This window comes from Miscanthus floridulus, chromosome 8, assembly GCF_019320115.1.
Source record: "Miscanthus floridulus cultivar M001 chromosome 8, ASM1932011v1, whole genome shotgun sequence".
Lineage (NCBI taxonomy): Eukaryota > Viridiplantae > Streptophyta > Magnoliopsida > Poales > Poaceae > Miscanthus > Miscanthus floridulus.
The window spans coordinates 176826967-176851012 of record NC_089587.1 but is presented as its reverse complement, the minus strand read 5'-3'; the positions used below and the strand labels follow the sequence as shown (position 1 = coordinate 176851012).

The window sequence follows — 24046 nt, the reverse complement described above, 5'->3', positions numbered from 1 at the left end:
AAACGGCCCGGTCAAGAAAGGCCATGCGGTATTATTGGCGGCTCGCGGCTCTCGCTTGTAGACGGCATCGCGTTAAGGCTCTCGACAGGGAGATATTTGGCGTCGAGCGACCTGTCCAGAAGACTAAGTGTGTGTGTTTGGCAGGCCTGAGGGGCTCCTTCGGCTCATCTGTTTTTTCATTGAGAAGCGGCTTCTCCTAAAAAAAACTATCGATCCGTGGGGGTAAGACAACCCTGGACATTGTGTTTAAGAATAAGACTTTCTCACGCAGGCCGAGAACCCCCCGAACCTCTTCCTCACCCATACACAGCGGCACTGTAGCTACTATGAGACTGGACTGGCCTTAAACCTGTGTTTTGGCGTAGGACAGATGAAGAGATTTTTTTTAACGCGCAGATAAACTACGCCTCCTCCGGCCAACGAATCATTTAGTAGGACTCCGCCCCAGCAGTAAAAGCAAAAGCCGGAGAGGAGATCTAATAAACAGACGCTAATTATCATCCTGTTTATTGCAGCAGCACCGTGGTAAACGAACTGACGCAGCAAGGAGCAGCAAAGTGCACAATGGCATGCCCTGAGTGATCAGAGGCGGAAACATCTACAGGTACTAATGTAGTCCCTCCCTCACTCAAAAAAAAAATGTAATTATAGGATTCGTACCGATCAAATAAGTTCAACTTTGACTAAATTTATAATAAATAATATTATCATTTATGTCTTTAAATAAATTTGTTATAAAAATATATTCTATTACTAATTTAATGATATTTATTTTGTATTATGATTATTAATATTTTTATATAAAATTTAATTAAATTTTAAAGTATTTGATTTCTTAAAAAACGAGAATTATATTCTTTCGTCGACTAAGCAGTACTATCGATGCATACTAGCAGCCCATCGCCATTGGATCACGCGATATAATACAAAATCAACCCGATGGTGGGCCTGGGATCACATGCAAGTACGCACGCAACGCGACGTGTTGGAGGTGAAGCCTGCGTCTCTTTCTCAATCTTCACCTGCTCCAAACCCCGAGAGCTGCACAGCTCAATTCTTCGTGCCGTTCGCTTGTCTTATAAACTCATCTTTTTCGGTCGATGAATAATATTTTTTATCTTATAATAAATCAGTTAATAGTATTTTTAATCATGTTTTATTAGCCAAATGAACAGGACACGTGTATGCTTTGATTTCCCGGTTGCAATCTGTTATATATATATATATATATATATATATATATATATATATATATATATATATATATATATATATATATATATATATATATATATATATATATATATAATCTCACTCTCATGCCACCCACTACTATAAAAACTGCTCCGTGTCATCGCGCTTTGTGTTGTGTGCGATGCGAGTACCTAGTGAACGAACACCGCCGCGCCTCGCTCGCCCGGCCGGGTTGCGACGGACACTCCCACTCCCAGCCGATCGATGCAGCCGTCTTCCAGGGCGAGGTGAGAGTGAGACCATGCATCCCGCGGAGACAGAGCATTCCGATCCTACTCTGAATTCTTGACGAGTTCTGTTCTCGCGCGCCGTGCAGATCCAGGTCCTGGGGAGCCGGGCCGTGGACCACTACTCCTCCGCCTCTGCTGTCTCCCAGGCAGATGAAGCCTCGGCACGAGCGCAGCAGGTCCACCACCACCACCTCCACGTACGCGCCACTCGTCTCCCAGGTGAGGTGCCTAGTTATTGGACATGCACGGTAGTAGCTGTAGTAAACGTGTCAACGTGACGGACTCATCGATCGCAGCAGCAAGGCCAGGCCGGTGGCGACGCCGACGGCAGCGTGACGGAGCAGGAGGTGGTGGCGGGCGTGGCGCAGCCGGAGGAGGGCGTCGGGCCGACGACGACCACGGAGATGGAGGAGTCGCCGCGGGTGAGCGACGGCGGCGCCGCGGATAAGGAGCGTGTGATGCGGCTCCTGGAGCGGGAGGCGGCGTCGGCCAAGCAGCGGGAGACAGCGGCGGATGCACGATGCGGGATAAGGGGGGTGCTAAAACAATGGAGATGTTGATTTGCATGAAGATTTAATGGTGAAATCAAGCTTTTTGCTACAGTAATTATGCTTGAAATCAAGAAATTAGGGGGGGCTGGAGCCCCCCAGCCCCCCCTTTGGATCCGCCGCTGGCGGGAGATGATGAAGATGCTGGAGTCGCTGGTCCAGCAGACCAAGGAGCTGGAGCAGGCCAAGATCGCGCTCGAGGAGGCCAGGCTCGAGGTCGCCGCGCTACGGCATCAACAACAGCAGGGCGAGGCCGCCGCCACCGGGCCGGCCGCGCAGGCGCAGACACAGACACAGCAGCAGTGGAGCGTCATGGACCTCATGTTCGGCGGCGTGGACGAAGAGATCAACGGTCTTCGTGCCAGGCTCCGCGCGTCGGCGCAGGCCGAGGAGCGGAGCCGGAAGGCGGCGGACGAGCTCACCGCGGCGCTGTCCGCGGTCAGCATGGAGGCGAAGCAGGTCAAGGCGTGGCTCTGCGACGCGCGGGACGAGCGGGAGGCGGCCCACGCCGAGCGCGACCGGCTCCGGGGCCTCCTCTAGGGCGCCGAGGCGGAGCTGTGGTCGGCGACCGAGCGCGTCGACGAGCTCACCGCCGACTGGAAGGACGCCGCGGCCGGGTGGCGCGCCAGGGAGAAGGCGCTGCTGGCGCGCGCGCGTGGCGCGGAGGAGGAGGCCGCCGCCGCGCGGGCGGAGAGCGCCGCCGAGATCGACGCGACGCGACGGGCGCTCGCCGACGACAACGCCGCGCTGCGCCGCGCGCTGGAGCAGGCGGTCGAGGAGGCTAACGCGGCCGCCGAGGCGCTCGAGGCCGCGACCGGCGACAACGCCGGACTGCAGGAGGCCGTCGCGGAGAAAGAGCGCGACCTGGAGGCTCTGCGGCGGGAGAACGAGGGACTCAGGGCCAGCGAGGCCGCGGCCAGGGAGCGCGCCGAGGAGCTCCAGGGCCAGCTCGCGGCGGCAAGGAAAGAGCGGGAGATCCCGCTGGTGGAGAAGTGGAAGCGGGAAGACGCGCAGGGCAAGCTGGGCGCCGGAATGTTCCTGGACTCTGGGAGGCTGGTCCCGGGCGGCCGGAAGGACTGGATGTTCGCGTCGCTGAGCAACCTCGCGGAGCTCAAGTCGGCGGCGGCCGCCGCGGCGGCCATGGACGACTACGGCTACGAGTTCGACCACCTGGACGTGGCGGGCCAGTACGGTGACGACGCCACGGAGCACGGCATGAAGCGCAAGATGAAGCAGAGGCGGTCAATCCTGCGCAAGTTCGGGGATCTCTTCAGGAGGAGGAGCCTCTACAAGCCCAACCTCGCGCCGGTGCTGCATAACCACTACTAGAAGTCTGCGTAGAAGAACCTAGACAGGCCAGGGCCATAGATGCTCGATCGCGAGGTCGACGATGCTTGCTTGCTTGCAGAATAAGAGAGAAATTAAAAGTAGGCCCTTGTTTAGTTGCAGAAAGTTGGAATTTGGGACTACCGTAGCACCTTCGTTTTTATTTGGCAATTAGTATTCAAACATAGACTAATTAGGTTCAAAACGTTCGTCTCGCAATTTCCCACCAAACTGTGCAATTATTTTTTTTTCGTCTACCTTTAATGCTCCATGCATGGGCCACAAACATTCGATGTGATAGGTACTGTAGCACTTTTTGAGAATTTGGTGTGGAACTAAACAAGGGCTAGGCATATATTACACCGGTGCAGATTGATGTAGCAGGCATTGGAAGGAGATTACGTTGTTCATATGCTCCGGACGGATGGATCAGTATTTTGGTGATGATTTTAGTTATGCGTGTCGATTACTCGAACTTGTTTCTTCTTTTCGGTTATATAAAAGGAGGGTGATCAGTGCATGCACTTGAGTAGTGCCACGCGCTGGAACAGCGTTGATCAGCAGTTACACGGATACGATTTGAGCGACCAGGATTACTGTACGGATCACTACCCATAATGATCAGCACTTCTCTTATAATCTATCTTTTTCAATATGTTTTTTCAACCGGAATACTATTTTTCTTTCACGACAAATCAGCCCGAGCAATATTTCGGTTTGAGAGAAGCGAACAGGGCCGGAGGAGGGAGTACACCGATAAAAAAAAAGCTGCTTTAAAATGGTCGCATGAACCGCAAGTGCGGCCGGAGGACTCTACCACTGGCTCGGAGGTTAGAGGCAGAGCGAGCATGAGGGTCGGTCCTGCACGTAAGGGGAGACCGTATCTTTATCCGGACGGACGGACCCTCGGTCCGAATCGCACGGATACGCGGGCAACGCGCACGGGTCAGGCCGGTTTGGCACGTCCACGTCGGGCCGTCGGCGGATGGCGACTGCTTCAGTTGTTCAATGCAGTCACGGCTCTGCTGACTTGAATGAAAAAAAAACAATATTATTTGCGTGGAGGCCTCTCGCAGCCCAAGTGCCTTCGAGACCGGCCCCATAGAAAACGGGCCGTTTTGGAAGCCATCGTGTTGGGATTGTGGGCCGGGCCGGTAGAGACTACATGGACTCATGGAGAGAACATCCGCCGCCGCAAGTTCCTCGCCGACGCTCCACCCGCGCCGGCGCTGCTCCTAAAACCACCCGATTAAACCCTAGCGGGCAGCGGCGATTCCTCTCCAGTCTCCAGCAGTCCAGCTCGATCGCGATCGGTGACCAGCAATCCATGGCCGCCACCGCCGCCGCGCCGCTCGACGAGGGCAAGGCGAAGAAAGTCCTTCGCCAGGTTCGCGACACCGCCTTGTTGCCCCAGCTGCACAGCATTTTTTTTCCTTTTTCCCGTGCGATTCTTCGGAAAAGTACGTATCTGATTTGGTTGCCCCAGGTGGAGTTCTACTTAAGCGACAGCAACCTCCCCCGCGACAAGTTCCTGCGGGAGACGGTCGAGCAGAGCGACGACGGATGTAGCGCCCCTCGCCCGCTTGCTCCATCTCCCTGCTGTTTGGTTTTGTGGGCGAGCTGAGGCTGAATTTTCTGTTGTTTTTGCCAACTGTGCAGTGGTGAGCTTGCCCTTGATATGCTCCTTCTCGCGGATGAAGTCCCACCTGGGGCTGGACGCAGATGTGAAGGCCGAGACTATGCCAGAGGAGACCGTGCTTGCGGTTGCTGAGGTGCTCCGGCGTTCTCCAGTCCTCCGCGTATCGGAGGATGGTAAGCCAATTCCTGCCCTTCCCTCACTTTTTTTCAGGAAGTTTGGTTAGTTCTGTCACATGCTAAACACCTGAGCTTTGTAGCAGAGATTTAATGTAAATCTTGTGTTTCGCAATGTAGTTGAGATTTTAGATCGTCCTATTCTCCATTAAAAATATCGACAAACGTAGATCCCTTGAGCTTGAATTATGAACAAGTTGTGGCTAGCATTTGTATATACTGCCACAGTCTTAAGATGACACCTTGCCTTGGCTTGCACTTGATTATGATCTCTGCTTTACGGATATTTTACTGGAAAGTGGATATTAGTATGAACTTCTATTGTAAGTCAAGGGACATGGTTCTATACAATGAATAGTTGATTTAAGAGGCGGATTGGAATGAATATGAGTCGGTTCATTTCTACTGTACTTCAATTGCAGGAAAGAAGATTGGTAGAGCTAGTGAACTCTCGAAGCCAGATGAGATCATAGAACAAGTAGACTCTAGGACTATTGCTGTATCTCCGCTGCCTTACAATGTAAAGCTGGAAGACATCCAATCTTTTTTCACAAATTATGCGAAGGTGTGTTCTATCTTTTTTCACAAACTATGCGAAGGTGTGTTCTATCTATTTTCATTCAAATACTGCAGTTAGTGTGCTACTGGTTGGTTAGGATATGGATTGAATGAAATTGAAATAAGATGCATATAATAACCAACTGCATATATTTCATTCAATTTGTTCAATATGGCAGATCAAGATTTTTAACTTGTAATAAAAAAACAGCAGCATGGCGAACTGCCTAAGCATAGACAAATATAATTATCTGTTCTGCTCTACCGTGTGTCCTGTTCAGGCCCTTGACTGCATATTTCTGTTCTATTAGTATTCTTTTGCAGTATGGTCGTAGTCACAAAGTTTCTGGGTCCCGTGAACCCGGGTCGGGGTCGACGAACCCGGGTCGAGGGTCGAAGGTGGTGAACCCGTTTTATGTGACTATGAGTATGGTTTGCTTCCGATGTGAAAGATATCTGGAGACTTTAATAGTTATTATGCCCTTTTCAAGTTATATTCTGTTAATCTGCAATGGAAGTAGAGGAATTGTGCATTTGTTTGTGTAAATAACATAACATTTTTATGTGCTTTGGTATAAATTCATAGGTAAACAGCGTGAGGCTTCCACGCAATATTGTCAACAAAAAACACTTCTGCGGGACTGCTTTGGTTGAGTTTTCTGAAGAAGAGGAAGCAAAAAGTATTATGGACAATGCTTTAGTATTTGCAGGGGCAAATCTGGAAATAAGGCCAAAGTAAACCACTTTTCTATTTGTACAAATAAAACAGATGCCCATTAATGCCTTCATAAAACGATCTAGCTTCCTGCCTTTGGGAACTTGCTTTCCTTTCTTTTCATTGCCATTGGAATGTATTATGATAGGCTAGCCATTTTTCTATCTTGAATCTAAGTGAACATCTTTATTCACACAGATTTCCTGTCCTGACTTCATTACATGTTTTGTATTTTAACTCAATGACATCTTTGATATTTTGACTGTTACTTGCCTGAATTATGAAGGAAGGAGTTTGATGCCGAACAGGAGTCCAAAAAAGAAGCATATGAAAAGGCACGCCCTAGAAAGGACAACCAGGATGAAGGGTGAGTGTCTGTATCTTACAGCCTATTTGGTCAGTTATTATTATTTTTGTCTCTTATAGTCCTTGAAATTTGGTTGCAGCTATCCAAAAGGTCTAATTGTGGCCTTCAAATTGAAGAAGACCATGGTTGATTCTGTGGTGCAGCAAGATAACATAGATGAAGGCAATGACTCTGCCACGAAATTAGAGGTTTCCAGTTCCATGAAAAAACTCTCAGGTCAGGGGCCAGAGTCCACCGTTGAGAGCGATGGTACTAAGCAAGGGAAGTCCTCAGATGACATGACCAAAGAGAAAGAACTAAACACTGCGGAAGCTGCAGAGTCTGAGAAGTGTATTGGTGATGCCCCGGTAGAAAGTGATAAACATGGTGATAGTGAATCATTGAGCAGGGATGGCAAAAACATTTCTGGCGATGTTAATGTGAAGAACCAAATATCAAGGGAGGATCTAAAAGAAGCATTCAAAAAATTTGGAACTGTTCGGGTAATGATAATTCATGCCTCTTTCTGGATTTTGCTTTTGTTGGTTTAACAGTAATACTTCCATTTTTTTGTCTTGAAGTGAAATGGTATGGGTTTCTTTTCACTTTTTCTGGCCTATCATGTAGATAGGAAGTATACCACTTTTTATAAATTCACCTATGCTCAATAAGTGTTGCTGAGGACTCAAATTTCAGTTCATGGATTACATGGGTAAATTCTTTTGTTTGCCTTATCTTTCTCTCTCTCTCTCTCGAATATGCAGGAGAGCTGCATATCATGATATTAAGAATGAAAAGGTGTCTAGACGACTCATACAACCTTTAGTGGGGAAATTTATTGTTTGCCAGAATAACTTGCACTTATGTGCTCTGCCTCTAATTAAGTGTTTTCTCCTATGCCATACATTTTCAAAACATTTTTAACCATGTGCCATCGAAGTCAGCCACCTGGCCAATAGCTTGCCTTTAAGTATATACAAAGATTATTTTTCTACCCTGTAAGTCGGGCTTAACTGTAGTGCCCCTACTTGCCATTGTTTCATTCCTGTTCTATCTATGCCTTTTGGAATGGGCTCCATGGCCCCATGGGTATTCTGCAAGTAATTACGTAGACAGATACCTGCTGTATTTGTCCTGTCTTCTAGTTTGGTGCTGCTTGAAACTCCTCCCTCTCTCTTTTGTCCTTCCTGAATTCCTTTTCTCTTCTGCGACTGTCATCCTCAAGCTGCTAGATAATAGCTCCTGATGACTAGAACGAGATGTGCTACCTGCTGCCTCACTGTTGCCCTTGCTGATATGCTTTACTGATCATGGTAGTGGCTGGAGGCCATTTAGGGAGTTGGATGGCTGTTTTTCTTGAAAATTCTGACATGCTTAATGGCTGCGTGGATGCAAAATTATGACTCTTCTGGCATGGAGAGAACATATTTAAAAGAAAGATGGGGTGGTGGTAGTAGGCACGTTTTCACTGGAAGGCATGCCAGGGAACTGAGTTATTTGGTACCAGTTGAGGAATCACCTCCCTCGGCACACCAGTTACCAAATCTCTCCTGGGCATTCGAGGAAAAAAAATATTGGTGCCGGTTAGAACTTTCTTTGATGATACTCCATATACTTTCCTTTGCCTTTCAAAATGCTGTAACTTCTTTAGGATCTATTGGTTATTTACCGGCAAATGTTCTGAAATTTCGTTAACAGAAACCTCACAATTTACAGCCACGATGCTACTCAATGGAAACTCATATTTGAATACCAAGTAATGGCATGTATTCTGCATCCCATTTACCTTCAGCACTTGCTGATAATGATATATTTCTTTAAATATGTTTCCTCCTGAAGTATGTGGACTTCAGCATCGGGGATAATTCAGGATACCTTCGCTTTGAAGATTCTAAGGCAGCTGAAATGGCCCGCATGTCCGCTGTACTTGCTGATGAAGGTGGCTTGATAATTAAAGACCACATTGTTACTTTGGAGCCTGTGACTGGTAAGAGCAGCAGCTGTTCTTTATTGACTTTGACTTTTTGAATCTTGAATTTAATCTATTCTGTTACAAGTTGTTGCTCTAGTAACAAATTAGTGTCCTTGTGGCCATTTAGGAGCTCAAAAAGCAAAATTTTGACCACCAGTTTCTGTTCAGTTGTTTTTGTAAGTCTAATAAAATTTGGATACTATAGAAGTATTTTTTTTCAGACAATTCAGAATCATTTTCTTGTGGCTTGTCTTGATATTTATAAAGATATTATTGACAGAATCAATTTGGCTTTACCCATTCTAGGAACACACTTTTATTTTACCAGAGGGGGGAATAGTTACTAGTGCAGATAAAGTTTTTCTTTTTCTTTTTGTTTGGCTTTGGTTTTCTTCTCATAGCTTATTAATGAACAGTATGAATAGCATCCTTGCTGTAGAGGGTGTTATTCCACTTTATGGTGGTATACTTGGTGGGATCTGTTTTCATCGATGTTACTGAATGCACCAGATAGGAATTATATTTTCAGATCTTAGGCAGTACCTATCTGTTTTTGCAGGTGAAGCTGAGAAAGATTATTGGAACACAATTCGCGGCATTCAAGGAAAGTACAAGGATAGTAGAAGCTACAAGGGAAGGTATTAGTGTGTTCTCTGTCATCTCTGTTTGGTTTTATCTCTTTGTCTTGTTTGCACTGTATTATCTCAGGAAGTTCACAAAAGAACCTCCATGCGCTTGATGATATGTTTAAGCAATTCTCCTCATGGAAGCTGACACTAACATAAATGATACCTTTGCTAACTGTCACAATTAAACATTTAAACCACGACACCTTGTTTACTCAATATAATTAACTGGGCTAACTGTTGAATTTGGCACCACAGACACCTTATTTACCCAGTATAATTGATGTAAGTTGCAGTTTTTTTTTCTTGGACACTTAAACTAAACCTTTGAGGAACTAGTTGGCTTTATGTCAAAAAGAAAACACGCACCCAAATTTGCCTCTATGAGGACTTGGAATTGAAACCTGGTTGGTTTGGGTGTACATCTACACCTTCAGGCCTCAGCCAGCTGAGGCTCAACTTCCTTGAAATTACAGTTTTGTTTGTTAAAATTACAGGTATGTTCATGTAAAACTAGGGGCGCCACTTTCAAGTGAAAGCCCTTGGGTTTCTGCTCTTATATAGGGCCGTACACCATCTTCAACAAGAGTTGTCTTAACCTTTCTGTGGAAGATAACATGGCTTAATTATTCTTTTTCATGATTTTCTAGGGCTTTAAAGAACCAGAGAGGAGGAAAGCATTTCAACGGGAAGCGAGATAGAAACCCCGAATCAGAGAAGAATTCTAACAAGTCCCGGAAGGTTGAAGCTGCTGCGTGAGGTTATTTTAGGTACCTTAGCTCGACTTGAGAAGTAACATGTTATGCCAGCATGACGACTTCACTAGTCTCCCAGTTTGTAGAAGCGACTTGTTTTTAACGATCATTTTCGTTTTGTTCGTTTTGCCACCTTATTCGATGTTTATCTCTATGCTATAATCCTTTTGTAATGGCTTTACTGTGATACATGGGGGCACCCAATGGCGTGTAAATTGAACGCACGAAGTTTAGGGACCAAGTTTAGGCTTCCCTTACGAAACTGTATAGCATTTCTATTCTTCCAATAGTAAAAATGCCAACTTGTCTCGATTATGTCTCTTAATCAGAGGGTCTCTACCTGTGTTTTCATATCTATAGATAAGTATGACTCCGGGTTAGCTTTGAAGACCATATCGCGAATGATGCACATAGATCAGGAGGTCTAGGCAACACCCACATGTGGATCACGTATTTACGTATTGAGCACTCGAGCAGTTCTCACAAATTAATACATTCTTAACGATTCTTTTGAAATAATATCGTCTTAAATAGATGATAGTGCAAATATAGGTGCTAGTTACAGAAAATTGCAAAAATAACACATTGCCGGCTCTTATGAAGCCGGTATTGGATTAATCGACAAATGGGGAGCCGATATATAATCAGGCAGACAGCCGAAAAGTTATGCCACATAAGTCAATTGTTGTTCACATATGACTATTTTGTGGCAGACCTATTGGTTTTCCAATTGCCGACATGCCTATTAACAATCAATTGTAAAGCTAACAGGCCTATCGGTTTTCTAATTGGCGATAAGTACTATTTGGTTATGAATCGCCTATCGGTCTTTCAATTGGTGATAAGCCCTATTGGGTTGTAAAGCTAATAGACCTATCGGTCTTCCAATTGGCGATAAGCCCTATTGGGTTATGAATCGTCTATCGGTCTTTCAGATGGTGATAATCCCTATTGGGTTATGAATCGCCTATCTGTCTTCCAATTGGTGATAAGCTCTATCGGGTTATGAATCGTCCCTCCACTGAGGTGTGATCCCCTCCATTTAGCTTATTGGCATGTGGATTGGCCACCGGTGGACCCAGTCGGCTTTCTAGTTGCTGATGACATGGCATTTGTTCATCGACCAATGAACAGGTATGCGCCACGTAGGTTTATTGGCAATCTCCCCAGTCGGCTTCCCAAGTGCTGACAGGGTGTTATTTTGCATTTCTTTTCAATAACTAGCATCTAAATTTGCAATTATCTATTAAAACAATATTATTCACCAAAAAAAAACATTCTTGACTGCATTCACCGGACAATGCAAGGTTAGCCACATCACAACGTGTATTCTGACGGTGCTAGATTCTCGTTCCCTTTCAAAGGTTAGCCACACAGTGCTAGATGCTCTTCCAAGAGACTTGCCTTCAGTTGAAGGCAGAAACCCTTCCACCCGGTGAAACATATACAAATTTTCGTTGACCTAGGGAGAAAAAAATAGACTACATAAGTATGTGATATAAATCAGTACAGTATCACTACCTTAGTGTTTCATTTACTGAGAAATTAGAAGCCTCATCTATGTCAACATGGAGCATTCACTGAATCCGCAGCCACAATAGTCATATATAACCAAAGATAATCTACATTGCTCACCAGTCTTACAACAACCGGCAGCAGAATCAAGAACCCGAACTATATGACAGTAAGGTACACAAAGCCTGCTTTTTCTCGATCGGGCCATTCACCCGTATTTCATTAAAAACCTGCCACAATACAGCTTAGCAGTGATACAGTATACTATAACAAAGCTTGTAACAGTACAGCTTTCACCGGATATGGTCATAGCTCATCTAACAGCTCCTTTCCAAAACCGTCCCTCCGCGTTACTATGATTTAAGAAACTTCGCAAAAGCGCGACTGCCTTCCCTCCTTTGATAATAGTTTAAACTTCTACCTCCAAGAGACCAAGACTAACTAAATCTACACAGCAAGCACAATTGGAGCGACCAAATACACGAGTACACGACGGCCACCAAGGATCCATTCAAGGGCAACGAGAATCTCTAGTACCACACGCCAAATCTTGGGGAAAAGAAACACACTTCCCTCCGCTGATATCTCGAGGACTCGCGGGCGCAGCGACTGTTCGTACCAGGCTACCAGCTGAGGAACAGAAGCACTAGGAGGAGAGTGAAACCGGTCCTCCTCCGCGGGCGCTTGGGAGAGCTCCGGATTCCGGAAGCAGCCTCCCCGCCGGCCGGCCGAGTGCGGTGGCGAGTGGATGCGCCTCCCGCCCGCTGTCTGTGACTGTGACTCTTCTGGACTATACAAGTTAACAGGCTCCCAATGGGCCGGACGCACGCGACGGGAAGCCCACTACTAGAACACGGCCTAGCTTCGCTTTCTTCGCTCAGGTTGCCCGCGCCCGCCGGCAGCCGGTTGCGTTTGTTGCAGAGGCAAGCGATTAGTACCACATCTCCTAGCCAGGACGAAGCATGGAGGGACGGAGCTATAAAACAAGGGGCAGGCCAACATGGGAACGCATACCTTTCTCGGCCTTTTGGCTAAGATCAAGTGTAGTATCTGTTCTTATCAGTTTAATATCTGATATGTGGGCCATGTGTCCACTTCGATATTAAATTTATTTTTTGTGGGGGAGGTGTCCACTACAGTGGCTTGCCACTGGGGCCCTCGAGCGTCGCCTAGCCGTTGCACTGCTGGCTGGGCCTGGCGCACCCCAACCGAAACAAAAACAAATTTTGTTGGCTCTGGTAATTTCCTGTTGTTTGTACCCTTTTGGCCCAACACGGCGCAAGCTTTGGATGGGTCTGGTCTAGTCGGTCTCAAAATAATGTCCCCTAGTTTAATTTGTTATGCAAATCGATCTGAACCTTTGATGAATCATGCGATCTACTTTTCGCTCTCATCTAATCCGGGTGGTTTTGCACTCTAATCTTTTTGCTGAACAGTGGTATACGACTGCTGTCATACGCTGCACGCAGAGAGGCATACCTCTTGCCACCAAAGTGAAAAGGTAGTTCATCAGAGAGGCATCCTCTTACCCGAGACATTTGGACGAACAGGTCAAAAAACGGTGATACATAAATATCACACCGGTACTGTATTATTTATTTGGAAAAAAAAAAACGAAAGAACACAAAAGTTGAATACAAGAGGAAAGGATTAACTCAGGTCAGTGATCCACCGTCATCACATTTCGAACCTGTTTCTTCTTTTCGGTTACTCGAACTTGTTTCTTCTTTTCGGTTATATAAAAGGAGGGTGATCAGTGCATGCACTTGAGTAGTGCCACGCGCTGGAACAGCGTTGATCAGCAGTTACACGGATACGATCTGAGCGACCAGGATTACTGTACGGATCACTACCCACAATGATCAGCAGTTAGAGGTCGGGTAAGCCGTCAGATCTGGTGTTGTTTCTAGCTGTAAGCTGGTACTACAAGCCGGCCGTGCCCAAATCGGCGTGTGCCACTGTTTCAGCTACTGCTGGCTGCTGTGACAATAGCTGTGACAATAGTTGGACTTCAATCCATTTATGCTTTTTTTTAGAAACTTCAATCCATTTATGCTGATGGGCTCCTGCTCCATGCGGGCTGTTCTCAAGTTCAAGATTGTGCTTAGTTGAGCTTTTGAAAAGTGTTTCTGCTGCGTAAGAAGAAACCAAACAGCTACAACCTGGAGCTGCTTTTTTTTTTTTATAGAAGTAGTTGCTTTCATATAGTACTAGAAATCATGCGTTGCCGCACCTTGCCTGTCTAGCCAGCCTGCGATACTGTTGTGTGAGTCCATTTGGAGACCATCTGTTGTCTTCGCCAGGTAGAAATAGAACGGATTTCATACGTACTAACGTGTACGTGTACAACCTGATTAAGGAGATCATTCACAAGAAAGCATGATGTGCCTAACTGCCTATATAAACTTGAATGAAGAGAGAAAAAAGTTCAAAATATACGATAAGCTTAGATAGTGTAGCGATTCAGAAAAAAAAACAAGTCAAGAACTTAGTGATAACCAAAGCAGACGTGTCAACATCTCATGAATCTGATTTTGTACATGTTGCAGCATATACACGATAGACACCACGGGGTATCACAAGGACATACACAAAGAAGTTGCTAGAACTCCTATTATGACTGCAGCATGCAATGGCTACAGAATTCTTCTCTTCCAATTCTGTCTTTTGTTTCGATGTTCTAGTCCGTTGAATAGTCGCTGCAAGATTGTGTAAAACGGGAAAAATCATAACGTGCTCTTTTGGGTTTGTATCCCTATATTAAGTTTCGTTACCATGGAGATTGGAGAATAGGATAAGCATGATACACGAACTGCAGCCAGAGATACTATTTTTATTTTTACTTATTTTTTTTTTCAAATTGTTAGTTTAGCATATTGGAAGGTTTCAAATAAATATGAAATGAGTTCCAATTGGTTAAATTTTGGTAGGTCTTGGTGCACATTTTTTTTTCTTATATAGAGATAACAAATTTAAGCAAGCTTCTCTTAATGTTGCCCTATTTGTACTGCTGAGAAGGAAATATGTTATTACCTTGATATATGTGATAAAGGACCTTAACCTGGCCTCGTTGTTGGAATTCACCGGCAAAGAGGGTGCTTTTGCGGGACAGGCTTTGAGCGAGGGGAGCATGGTGGGGTTGTCCAGCAAGAGCACTTTTTTGCCGCTTCAAAATCCATATGAATTAGTATAAGCAAAAAATAAAATAAAAGGAATAGATATATCAGTCTTGTTGTGAAATGCAAGATGTAGGGAAGTTCATTGCAAGGTAACTTTATACCCCTTTTTATGTAATTTCTTGATGATGGACGGCTTGGAGTTGAAGCTAACAACATTGATTGAAGACGCATTTTGTTTGTCAGTAGGAAAACTTATGCTTTCTTTCAACAAGGCATATATAAGAATAAGATCCCAATTACATATCTGCATACCTCGACACAGAGTGTTAATGACTGAAGAAAGCATGGTCTTTAGATTCATAGTTTACTTTCTCTGTACAAGCAGAAGTTTATTGTTTAAATAAGAGTTAAATGCACCAGAGATCCATTAACTTGTGAGGAGGTTTCAGTTGAGTCAATCAACTTCCAAAGTGGTTTTTTGGGTCCATAAACTTTTAAAATGGTTCACTGCAGTCCATACCTATTTATTTAACCTTAAATTCAAAGCACATTTGTAGAAAACCCCTTCCCGCACCATGTCACGTACGCGGACGGCTCCGTGGCGCCCGCCGTCGCTGCTGCGGGCGCGCTGGCGAGCCGCTGCTGTGGCCATGCGGGCCCAACCGGCAGCTCGCTTCCCAGTGCCCTCCTCCAGCCGCCGCTCTTCCTCCTCGCCGTGACGCGCCAGTGCGCGGCCGTAGTGCCCACTGGCCGAAGCCGCCCGCGCCGTGGAGGTCCGGCCGCGACCGCTCCATGCCTGGCTCGCGCGTCTCCCCGCGCCGACCCGCCTCGATGCCATGGAGGTGCTCGCCGTCGGTGCACCACCCCAGCAGCAGGACGATGTTGCGCTCATCCCCGTCGACGCCCCGTCGTCGTCTTTGCCAACGGGAGAGAGCCAGGCTTCTACCACTCCATCACTAATGACGCGAGCGCCGTCCCCGCGGACGCATTCGCACGCATCATGAAGGACGTCCTCGCCTGCCACGGGGAGGCCTCCTTGCCATTCCTGCTACGGGGGCATGGACCCGTGCATGCCCACGCCACCTCCGTCCTCGATGACCCCGCCGCCACTGCAGGACGCAAACGGTCCGCGCACCAGGCAACCCAGCACGCCGTCGAGTACGTGCGGGATTCCATCGAGCTGGCCCACTTCCACGCCGAGCTGCTCCTTGACGCTGACTCCGAGCGTTTGAAAGGTCCTAATATGGCTAGAGGGGAGGGTGAATAGCCTATTTAAAAATCTACAAATCAACTAGAGCAATTTGATTAGTATGACAAATAGCGTAATACAAACTTGCTCTAACTCTACAAGGGTTGCAAGCCACCTATCCAACAATTCTAGTTACAATGATTACTTAGGCACACAAACTTGCTATGTAATTACTCACTAAGAGCTCTCAACCTTGCTACTCTAAAGAGCTCAACTAGATGAATGTAAATAATAAAGCAAGCTCTCAATTCTAATTACACTAAAGAGCTTGTGTCAACTAATTTGCAAGAATGTAAATAAGTGAGTAGGGTGATTATACCGACGTATAGGGGATGAACCAATCACAAGATGAATATATAGCCAATCACCGGGAGAATGCCAAAGACAAGAGACAATCGATTTTCTCCCGAGGTTCACGTGCTTGCCAACACGCTACATCCCCGTTGTGTCGACCAACACTTGGTGGTTCGGCGGCTAAGACGTGTTTCACAAACCTCGTCCACACGATAGGACACCGCAAGAACCGACCCACAAGTGAGGTAACTCAATGACACGAGCAATTTACTAGAGTTACCTTTCGGCGCTCCGCCGGGAAAGGTACAACTCCCCTCACAATCACCGGAGATGGCCACGAACAATCACCAACTCGTGCCAATCCTCCACCGCTGCTCCAACCGTCTAGGTGGTAGTAACCACCAAGAGTAACAAGCAAAATCCACAGCGCAACACGAATACCAAGTGCCTCTAGACATAATCACTCAAGCAATGCACTTGGATTATCTCCCAATCTCACAAAGATGATGAATCAATGATGGAGATGAGTGGGAGGACTTTGGTTAAGCTCACAAGGTTGCTATGTCAATGAAAAATGTGCAAGAGAGTGAGCTTGAGTTGGCTATGGGGCTTAAATAGAAGCCCCCACGAAATAGAGCCGTTGTACCCCTTCACTGGGCACACTGCGGGGTGACCGGACGCTCCGGTCAGACTTGACCAGACACTGGCCCTCAGTGTCCGGTCACCCGATGGACGCCACGCGTCACTAGCTTCAAACGCTGTTCGTCAGATTTCAACGGCTACGAAGCTGACCGGACGCTCTGGCAAAACTGACCGGACGCTGAAGCACCAGCGTCCGGTTGTTTCCAGTAAGCTCCCCGAGGCGTATTTCTTCGACCGGACGCGTTCGGTCCACCTTGACCGGACACAGACCAGCGTCTATTGCAATACCCTAGGTACTGTGTAGACCCGTCAGTTTGATCGGACGCAGCCTATCAGCGTCCAGTCGCTGAGTGACCCAGCGTCCGGTCAATAGACCGACGCAGGCACCCTCTGCTGCCATTGACCGAACGCACCGGTCCAACCGAGGCCAGTGTCCGGTCACTTGCAGTGACCTCCAACTTTTCTATCTAGGGCACCGGTGGCACCGTCGGACTGTCCGCACTCTACGGGCAGACACTCCGCCAGTGGAGTTTCTTACCCTTGCACCTAAACTTCACCACCCTTGATCAAATGTGCCAACCACCAAGTGTATCACCTTGTGCACATGTGTTAGCGTATTTTCACAAACATTTTCAAGGGTGTTAGCACTCCACTAGATCCTAAATGCATAAGCAATGAGTTAGAGCATCTAGTGGCACTTTGATAACAACATTCCAATACGAGTTTCACCCCTCTTAATAGTACGGCTATCAATCCTAAATGTGATCACACTCGCTAAGTGTCTTGATCACCAAAACAAAATGGCTCATATATTTTATACCTTTGCCTTGAGCCTTTTGTTTTTCTCTTTCTTCTTTTCCAAGTTTAAGCATTTGACCATCACCATGCCATCACCATTGTCATGATCTTCGCCATTGCTTCATCACTTGGAGCAGTGCTACCTGTCTCATAATCATCTTGATAAACTAGGTTAGCACTTAGGGTTTCATCAATTAACCAAAACCAAACTAGAGCTTTCAATCTCCCTCTTTTTGGTAATTGATGACAACCCTTATACAAAGATATGAATTAAAGTTCATTTGAATCTATGTTGCTTGCCCAAGCATATTTACCATGTGTAAAGGATATGGGCAAGTTTCATGAACTCCTTATGATAGCAATTGCCCCCCCTACATATGTGCTAAGAGTTTGGATTGAAGCTTTGCACATATGATTAGATAGGAAATATAGGAGTCAATTTCTACCAAATGATGCTAAGGTATAAGAGATGGACCTTTGAAGCGTGATACCAATCGGAGTGCACCATTATACCATCCTTAGCACCATTAGTAACTAGACATATACAAAAACTAGAATACCCCGTGAGATCAACATTACATGCAAGGGTCTAGTTTCCATAGTAAGAACATAAGTCTAGTTACTTAGCCTATGCATGCTAGTTTTTCATTTCAATATTCAAACCTACAACTAGCATACACCACACAAACATGGATATTTGAAATTAAAACTTATGCCATGCAAGCAAACATATGTAATGCTCATTCAAATGCACCATACAAGTTTATGAGCTTGCTCCCCCTATTTTTATGCTCAAAATTTTAATTGATCCCTTTCTTTTATCATATCTCTCCCCCTATGTCAAATACTCCCCTGTCACTCATATCTTTGTTTTCTTCCATACAAGTTTATGAGCTTGCTCCCCCTATTTGTATGCTCAAAATTTTAATTGATCCCTTTCTTTTATCATATCTCTCCCCCTATGTCAAATACTCCCCTATCACTCATATCTTTGTTTTCTCTCCCCCTTTGTCATCTATGACCACAAAGGCTTGAAGTAGAGATAGGTTCAAATTATAGATAGATTGGGGTGAAATCATGTGAAATGCAGATCATGTTTCCAATTTGGTTCAATCTAGATTACTTACAAAAGATATTTAACTCAGTTTGATCAAAGGACAAGCTTCTTCACACCTCCAAATAAGGGTTATCTTGTACCATGTTGAGTTAAACACTTATAGCTCATTTTCTAAATCAAACACTAGGTTTACAAGCCCACAAATATGTCATATACTACCAATAGATCATTTCAATCATTCAAGCAATAGTGGTACCATACAAGCATCAAATTTATTTGATTTTCATGAATGAGTCTATCCAAATGTGAAATATGTCTAGATGCACTAATCATGTCCTTAGCAATGGGTGGATGACATGTCAATCAACTTTACCTTGCTTGGCTCGAAGGAGAGGCATGTCATATAATGGGGGTGCATCAACACATATTGGAGAAGTCAAGTATGTTCAATTCATTCCTTAGCTTGCAAAACCTCTTCTCATCAAGTGGCTTGGTGAATATGTCGGCAAGTTGATCTTTGGTGCCCATACTCTCTATGCAAATGTCCCCTTTTTGTTGGTGATCTCTTATGAAGTGATGACGGACATCTATATGCTTTGTTCTTGAGTGTTGAACTGTGTTGTTGGTGAGCTTTACGGCACTTTCATTGTCACATAGCAATGGCATTTGCTTGAACTTGATTCCAAAGTCACTCAAAGTAGCCTTCATCCAAAGTAATTGAGCACAACAACTACCGGCCGAAATGTACTTCGCTTCGATGGTTGAAAGTGCTACACTATTTTGCTTCTTTGATGACCAAGATACAAGTGATCTTCCCAATAGTTGACATGTGCCCGATGTGCTCTTTCTCTCAACTTTGCATCCCATATAATCAGAGTCCGAATATCCAATCAACTCAAATCTTGCTCCTTTGGGATACCATAATCCAACATGTTGTGTATGCTTCAAGTACCTCAATATTCTCTTAATTGCCTTCAAATGACTTTCTCTTGGTAAGGCTTGAAATCTAGCACACATGCATACACTAAACATCACATCTGGCCTTGATGCGGTTACATAGAGTAGACTTCCAATCATAGACCGATATATCTTTTGATCCACCATGTTGCCACTAGCATCACTATCCAAGCTTCCACTTGTCCCCATTGGTGTACTAATAGATTTACTCTCATCAATTTCAAACTTCTTGAGCATGTCCTTGATATACTTGCCTTGACTCACAAATGTGCCATTCTTCATTTGCTTGATTTGAAGACCAAGGAAGTAACTAAGTTCTCCAATTATAGACATCTCAAACTCACTTGCCATCATCTTGCCAAATTCCTCACAAAATTCTTGATTTGTTGATCCAGAGATGATATCATCAACATAAATTTGCATTACAAACAAGTCACTTCCAACCTTCTTGGTGAAGAGAGTGGTGTCAACCTTTCCCATCTTGAATCCCTTAGAGAGTAGGAAATACCTCAATCTCTCATACCATGCTCTAGGTGCTTGTTTCAATCCATATAAAGCCTTTCTCAACTTGTAGACATGGTTGGGTTTCTTCTCATCTTCAAAACCGGAAGGTTGCTCAACATACACAAGCTCATTGATGTACCCATTTAGAAATGCACTTTTCACATCCATTTGATACAACTTGATGTTATGGACACAAGCATAAGCTAGCAAGATCCTAATTGCTTCCAATCTTACAACCGGGGCATATGTTTCTCCAAAGTCAAGACCTTCAACTTGAGTGTAACCTTTAGCCACTAATCTTGCTTTGTTCCTTATTACTATCCCATCTTGATCTTGCTTGTTCCGAAAGACCTACTTAGTTCCAATCACATTATGATCCTTAGGCCTCTCAACTAAATCCCATACTTGGTTTCTTGTGAAGTTGTTTAGCTCTTCATGCATAGCATTTATCCAATCAACATCCCTCAAAGCTTCATCTATCTTCTTAGGTTCAATGGATGACACAAATGAGAAATGCTCACAAAATAAGGCCAATCTTGATCTTGTTTGCACACCTCTTGAAATATCACCAATGATAGTGTCCAATGGATGATTTCTTGCAACATTGGTTGGTTGAAGCACTTGCACTTGATTGCTAGCATTTGATTGATCACTTGGTTGAGATGATGAACTAGCCATTTGTTGATCTTGCACATTACCATTACTAGTGCTTGCTTGGATTTGATCATGAGAACCACTAGCTTGCACTTTTGAGTTAGAGAGCAATTGATTCTTGTCATCTTCAATATCAATCACCTCTCTAGGTCTTAACTCACCAATGTCCATGTTCTTCATTGCATTGACCAATTGAGTGCCTTTTACATCATCTAGGTTCTCATCTTCCTCTTGGGAACCATTTGTTTCATCAAATTCTACATCATGAACCTCCTCAAGAGTACCACTAGCCAAATTCCAAACTCTATAAGCCTTGCTAGTAGTGGAGTAACCAATCAAGAAACCTTCATCACATTTCTTTTCAAACTTACTTAATCTAGTGCCTTTCTTCAATATATAGCATTTACAACCAAAAACCCGGAAGTATGCTATGTTGGGCTTTCTTCCATTCAATAGCTCATAAGGTATCTTTTCCATCATGGGGTGATAATAGAGTCGGTTGCTATAGTAGCAAGCCATGTTGATTGCTTCGGCCCAAAATGAATGACTCACATTGTACTCACTCAACATTGATCTTGCCATGTCAATCAAAGTTCTATTCTTCCTTTCAACTAAGCCATTTGATTGAGGAGTGTATTTGATCGAGAATTGATGTCTAATTCTAAATTCATCACACAACTCATTAATTCTAGTGTTCTTGAATTCACTACCATTGTCACTTTTAACTTTCTTGATGGTTGTTTCAAACTCATTGTGAATGTCCTTGACAAATGATTTGAATATTGTAAACATATCACTCTTGTCACCAAGAAAGAACACCCATGTGTATCTAGTGAAATCATCCACAATCACAAATCCATATTTGTTTCCACCAATGCTAGTGTATGTGGTTGGTCCAAACAAGTCCATATGCATCAACTCAAATGCCTTAGATGTGCTCATCATGCTCTTCTTAGTATGTGTGTTACCAACTTGTTTTCCGGCTTGACATGCACTACATAGCTTATCCTTCTTAAATGTGACATCTTTCAAACCTCTAACTAAGTCATGCTTAATCAACTTATTCAATTGTTTCTTTCCAACATGACCAAGCCTTCTATGCCATAACCAACCCATGCTAGACTTAGTGATCAAACATGTTGACAATTGAGCTTCTCTAGCATTAAAATTAACTAAGTATAGATTCTCATATCTAAATCCTTTGAATATCAAGTTAGAGCCATCTACACTTATGATCTCTACATCATCCACACCAAATATGCACTTGAAACCAAGATCACACAATTGAGCTACCGACAATAGGTTGAAGTTCAAGCTCTCTACTAGTAGCACATTGAAAATGCTCAAATCATTGGATATTGCAATCTTACCAAGCCCTTTGACCTTGCCTTTGCCATTGTCACCAAATGTGATACTATCAATCCCATTGCTCTTGCTTTCATTGATTGAATTGAATATTCTTGAATCACCGGTCATGTGTTGTGTGCACCCACTATCAAGCACCCAATGTTTTCCTCCGGCTTTATAACTAACCTACAAAAGAAGATCAATTTCTTTTAGGTACCCAAACTTGCTTGGGTTCTTGGACTTGCACTTGTTCTTTGATGATGATGAGCTAGCCTTAAATGCTATGCTTTTCTTCTTCTTGTCTTCTTCTTCCTTCGTGTCATCCTTGTCATCCCCCTCCCTTTCCACACGGTATGTCTCTTGTGTCATGACATCACCTAGTACTTGGTTGGGGGTAATGATCTTCAATCCTCCTCTTATGATGAGCAATCTTAACATCTCAAATCTTGGAGGTAGGCACATCAAGAACCGGTGAGAGACATCATCATTCTTGATCCTTTCTCCCAAAGCCTTCAAGTCATTGACAATTACTTGTAATCGATGGAACATCTCCGAAATGCTCTCATCATCTTTCATTTTGAAGCTTGTCAACTTGTCCTTGAGAATATACAACTTGGCACTCTTCACCTCCGGTGTGCCCTCATAAGTTTCCTCCAATCTTGTCCACACCTCATTAGCTCTCTCACAATCCTTGATTTGCTCAAACATCTTGGAATCAATGGCATTGTATATGGTGTTGAGAGCCATTGTATTGCATTGCTTGTTGGTTCTATCTTGGTTGGTGGGATTGTCGGGATCAATGATAGCATAATCATTTTTGGTCACTTCCCATACTTGATCATTGATTGAACCAAGATATATTTTCATCTTTCTCTTCCAATAGTCATAGCTTGTGCCATCAAAGAAAGGTGGTTTGCCCCCCACATGGTTGAACACAACTTGAGCCATAATTTGACACCGAGGTTGTTAAGCCTTCAATCAAATGATGACCACAGCTCCGATACCACTTGAAAGGTCCTAATATGGCTAGAGGGGGGGTGAATAGCCTATTTAAAAATCTACAAATCAACTAGAGTAATTTGATTAGTATGACAAATAGCGTAATGCAAACTTGCTCTAGCTCTACAAGGGTTGCAAGCCACCTATCCAATAATTCTAGTTGCAATGATTACTTAGGCACACAAACTTGCTATGTAATTACTCACTAAGAGCTCTCAACCTTGCTACTCTAAAGAGCTCAACTAGATGAATGTAAATAATAAAGCAAGCTCTCAATTCTAATTACACTAAAGAGTTTGTGTCAACTAGTTTGCAAGAATGTAAATAAGTGAGTAGGGTGATTATACCGACGTGTAGGGGATGAACCAATCACAAGATGAATATATAGCCAATCATCGGGAGAATGCCAAAGACAAGAGACAATCGATTTTCTCCCGAGGTTCACGTGCTTGCTAACACGCTACGTCCCCATTGTGTCGACCAACACTTGGTGGTTCGGCGGCTAAGAGGTGTTTCACAAACCTCGTCCACACGATAGGACACCGCAAGAACCAACCCACAAGTGAGGTAACTCAATGACATGAGTAATTTACTAGAGTTACCTTTCGGCGCTCTACCGGGGAAGGTACAACTCCCCTCACAATTACCGAAGATGGCCACGAACAATCACCAACTCGTGTTAATCCTCCACCGCTGCTCCAACTGTCTAGGTGGTGGCAACCACCAAGAGTAACAAGCGAAATCCACAGCGCAACACGAATACCAAGTG

The 24046-nt window shown here is 44.5% G+C and overlaps 1 protein-coding gene, 1 non-coding gene and 1 pseudogene across 2 annotated transcripts; all 3 read left to right on the top strand.

Moving 5' to 3' along the window:
- Positions 1 to 1334: 1334 nt before the first annotated feature.
- On the top strand, positions 1335 to 3982 carry LOC136477595 (putative WEB family protein At1g65010, chloroplastic; annotated as a pseudogene).
- Positions 3983 to 4487: 505 nt separating this feature from the next.
- LOC136477594 (la protein 1-like) lies at positions 4488 to 10452 on the top strand. The gene is made up of 10 exons (XM_066475801.1): positions 4488 to 4745; positions 4845 to 4923; positions 5018 to 5170; positions 5593 to 5735; positions 6315 to 6463; positions 6730 to 6810; positions 6890 to 7292; positions 8629 to 8776; positions 9321 to 9399; positions 10038 to 10452. The coding sequence occupies exons 1-10, from the start codon at positions 4524 to 4526 to the stop codon at positions 10144 to 10146; spliced, it is 1566 nt and encodes a 521-aa protein (XP_066331898.1). The 5' UTR covers positions 4488 to 4523; the 3' UTR covers positions 10147 to 10452.
- Positions 10453 to 12667: 2215 nt separating this feature from the next.
- LOC136478713 (U2 spliceosomal RNA) lies at positions 12668 to 12865 on the top strand. The gene has a single exon (XR_010764429.1). It is a non-coding gene; the product is annotated as a U2 spliceosomal RNA (small nuclear RNA).
- Positions 12866 to 24046: the final 11181 nt, after the last annotated feature.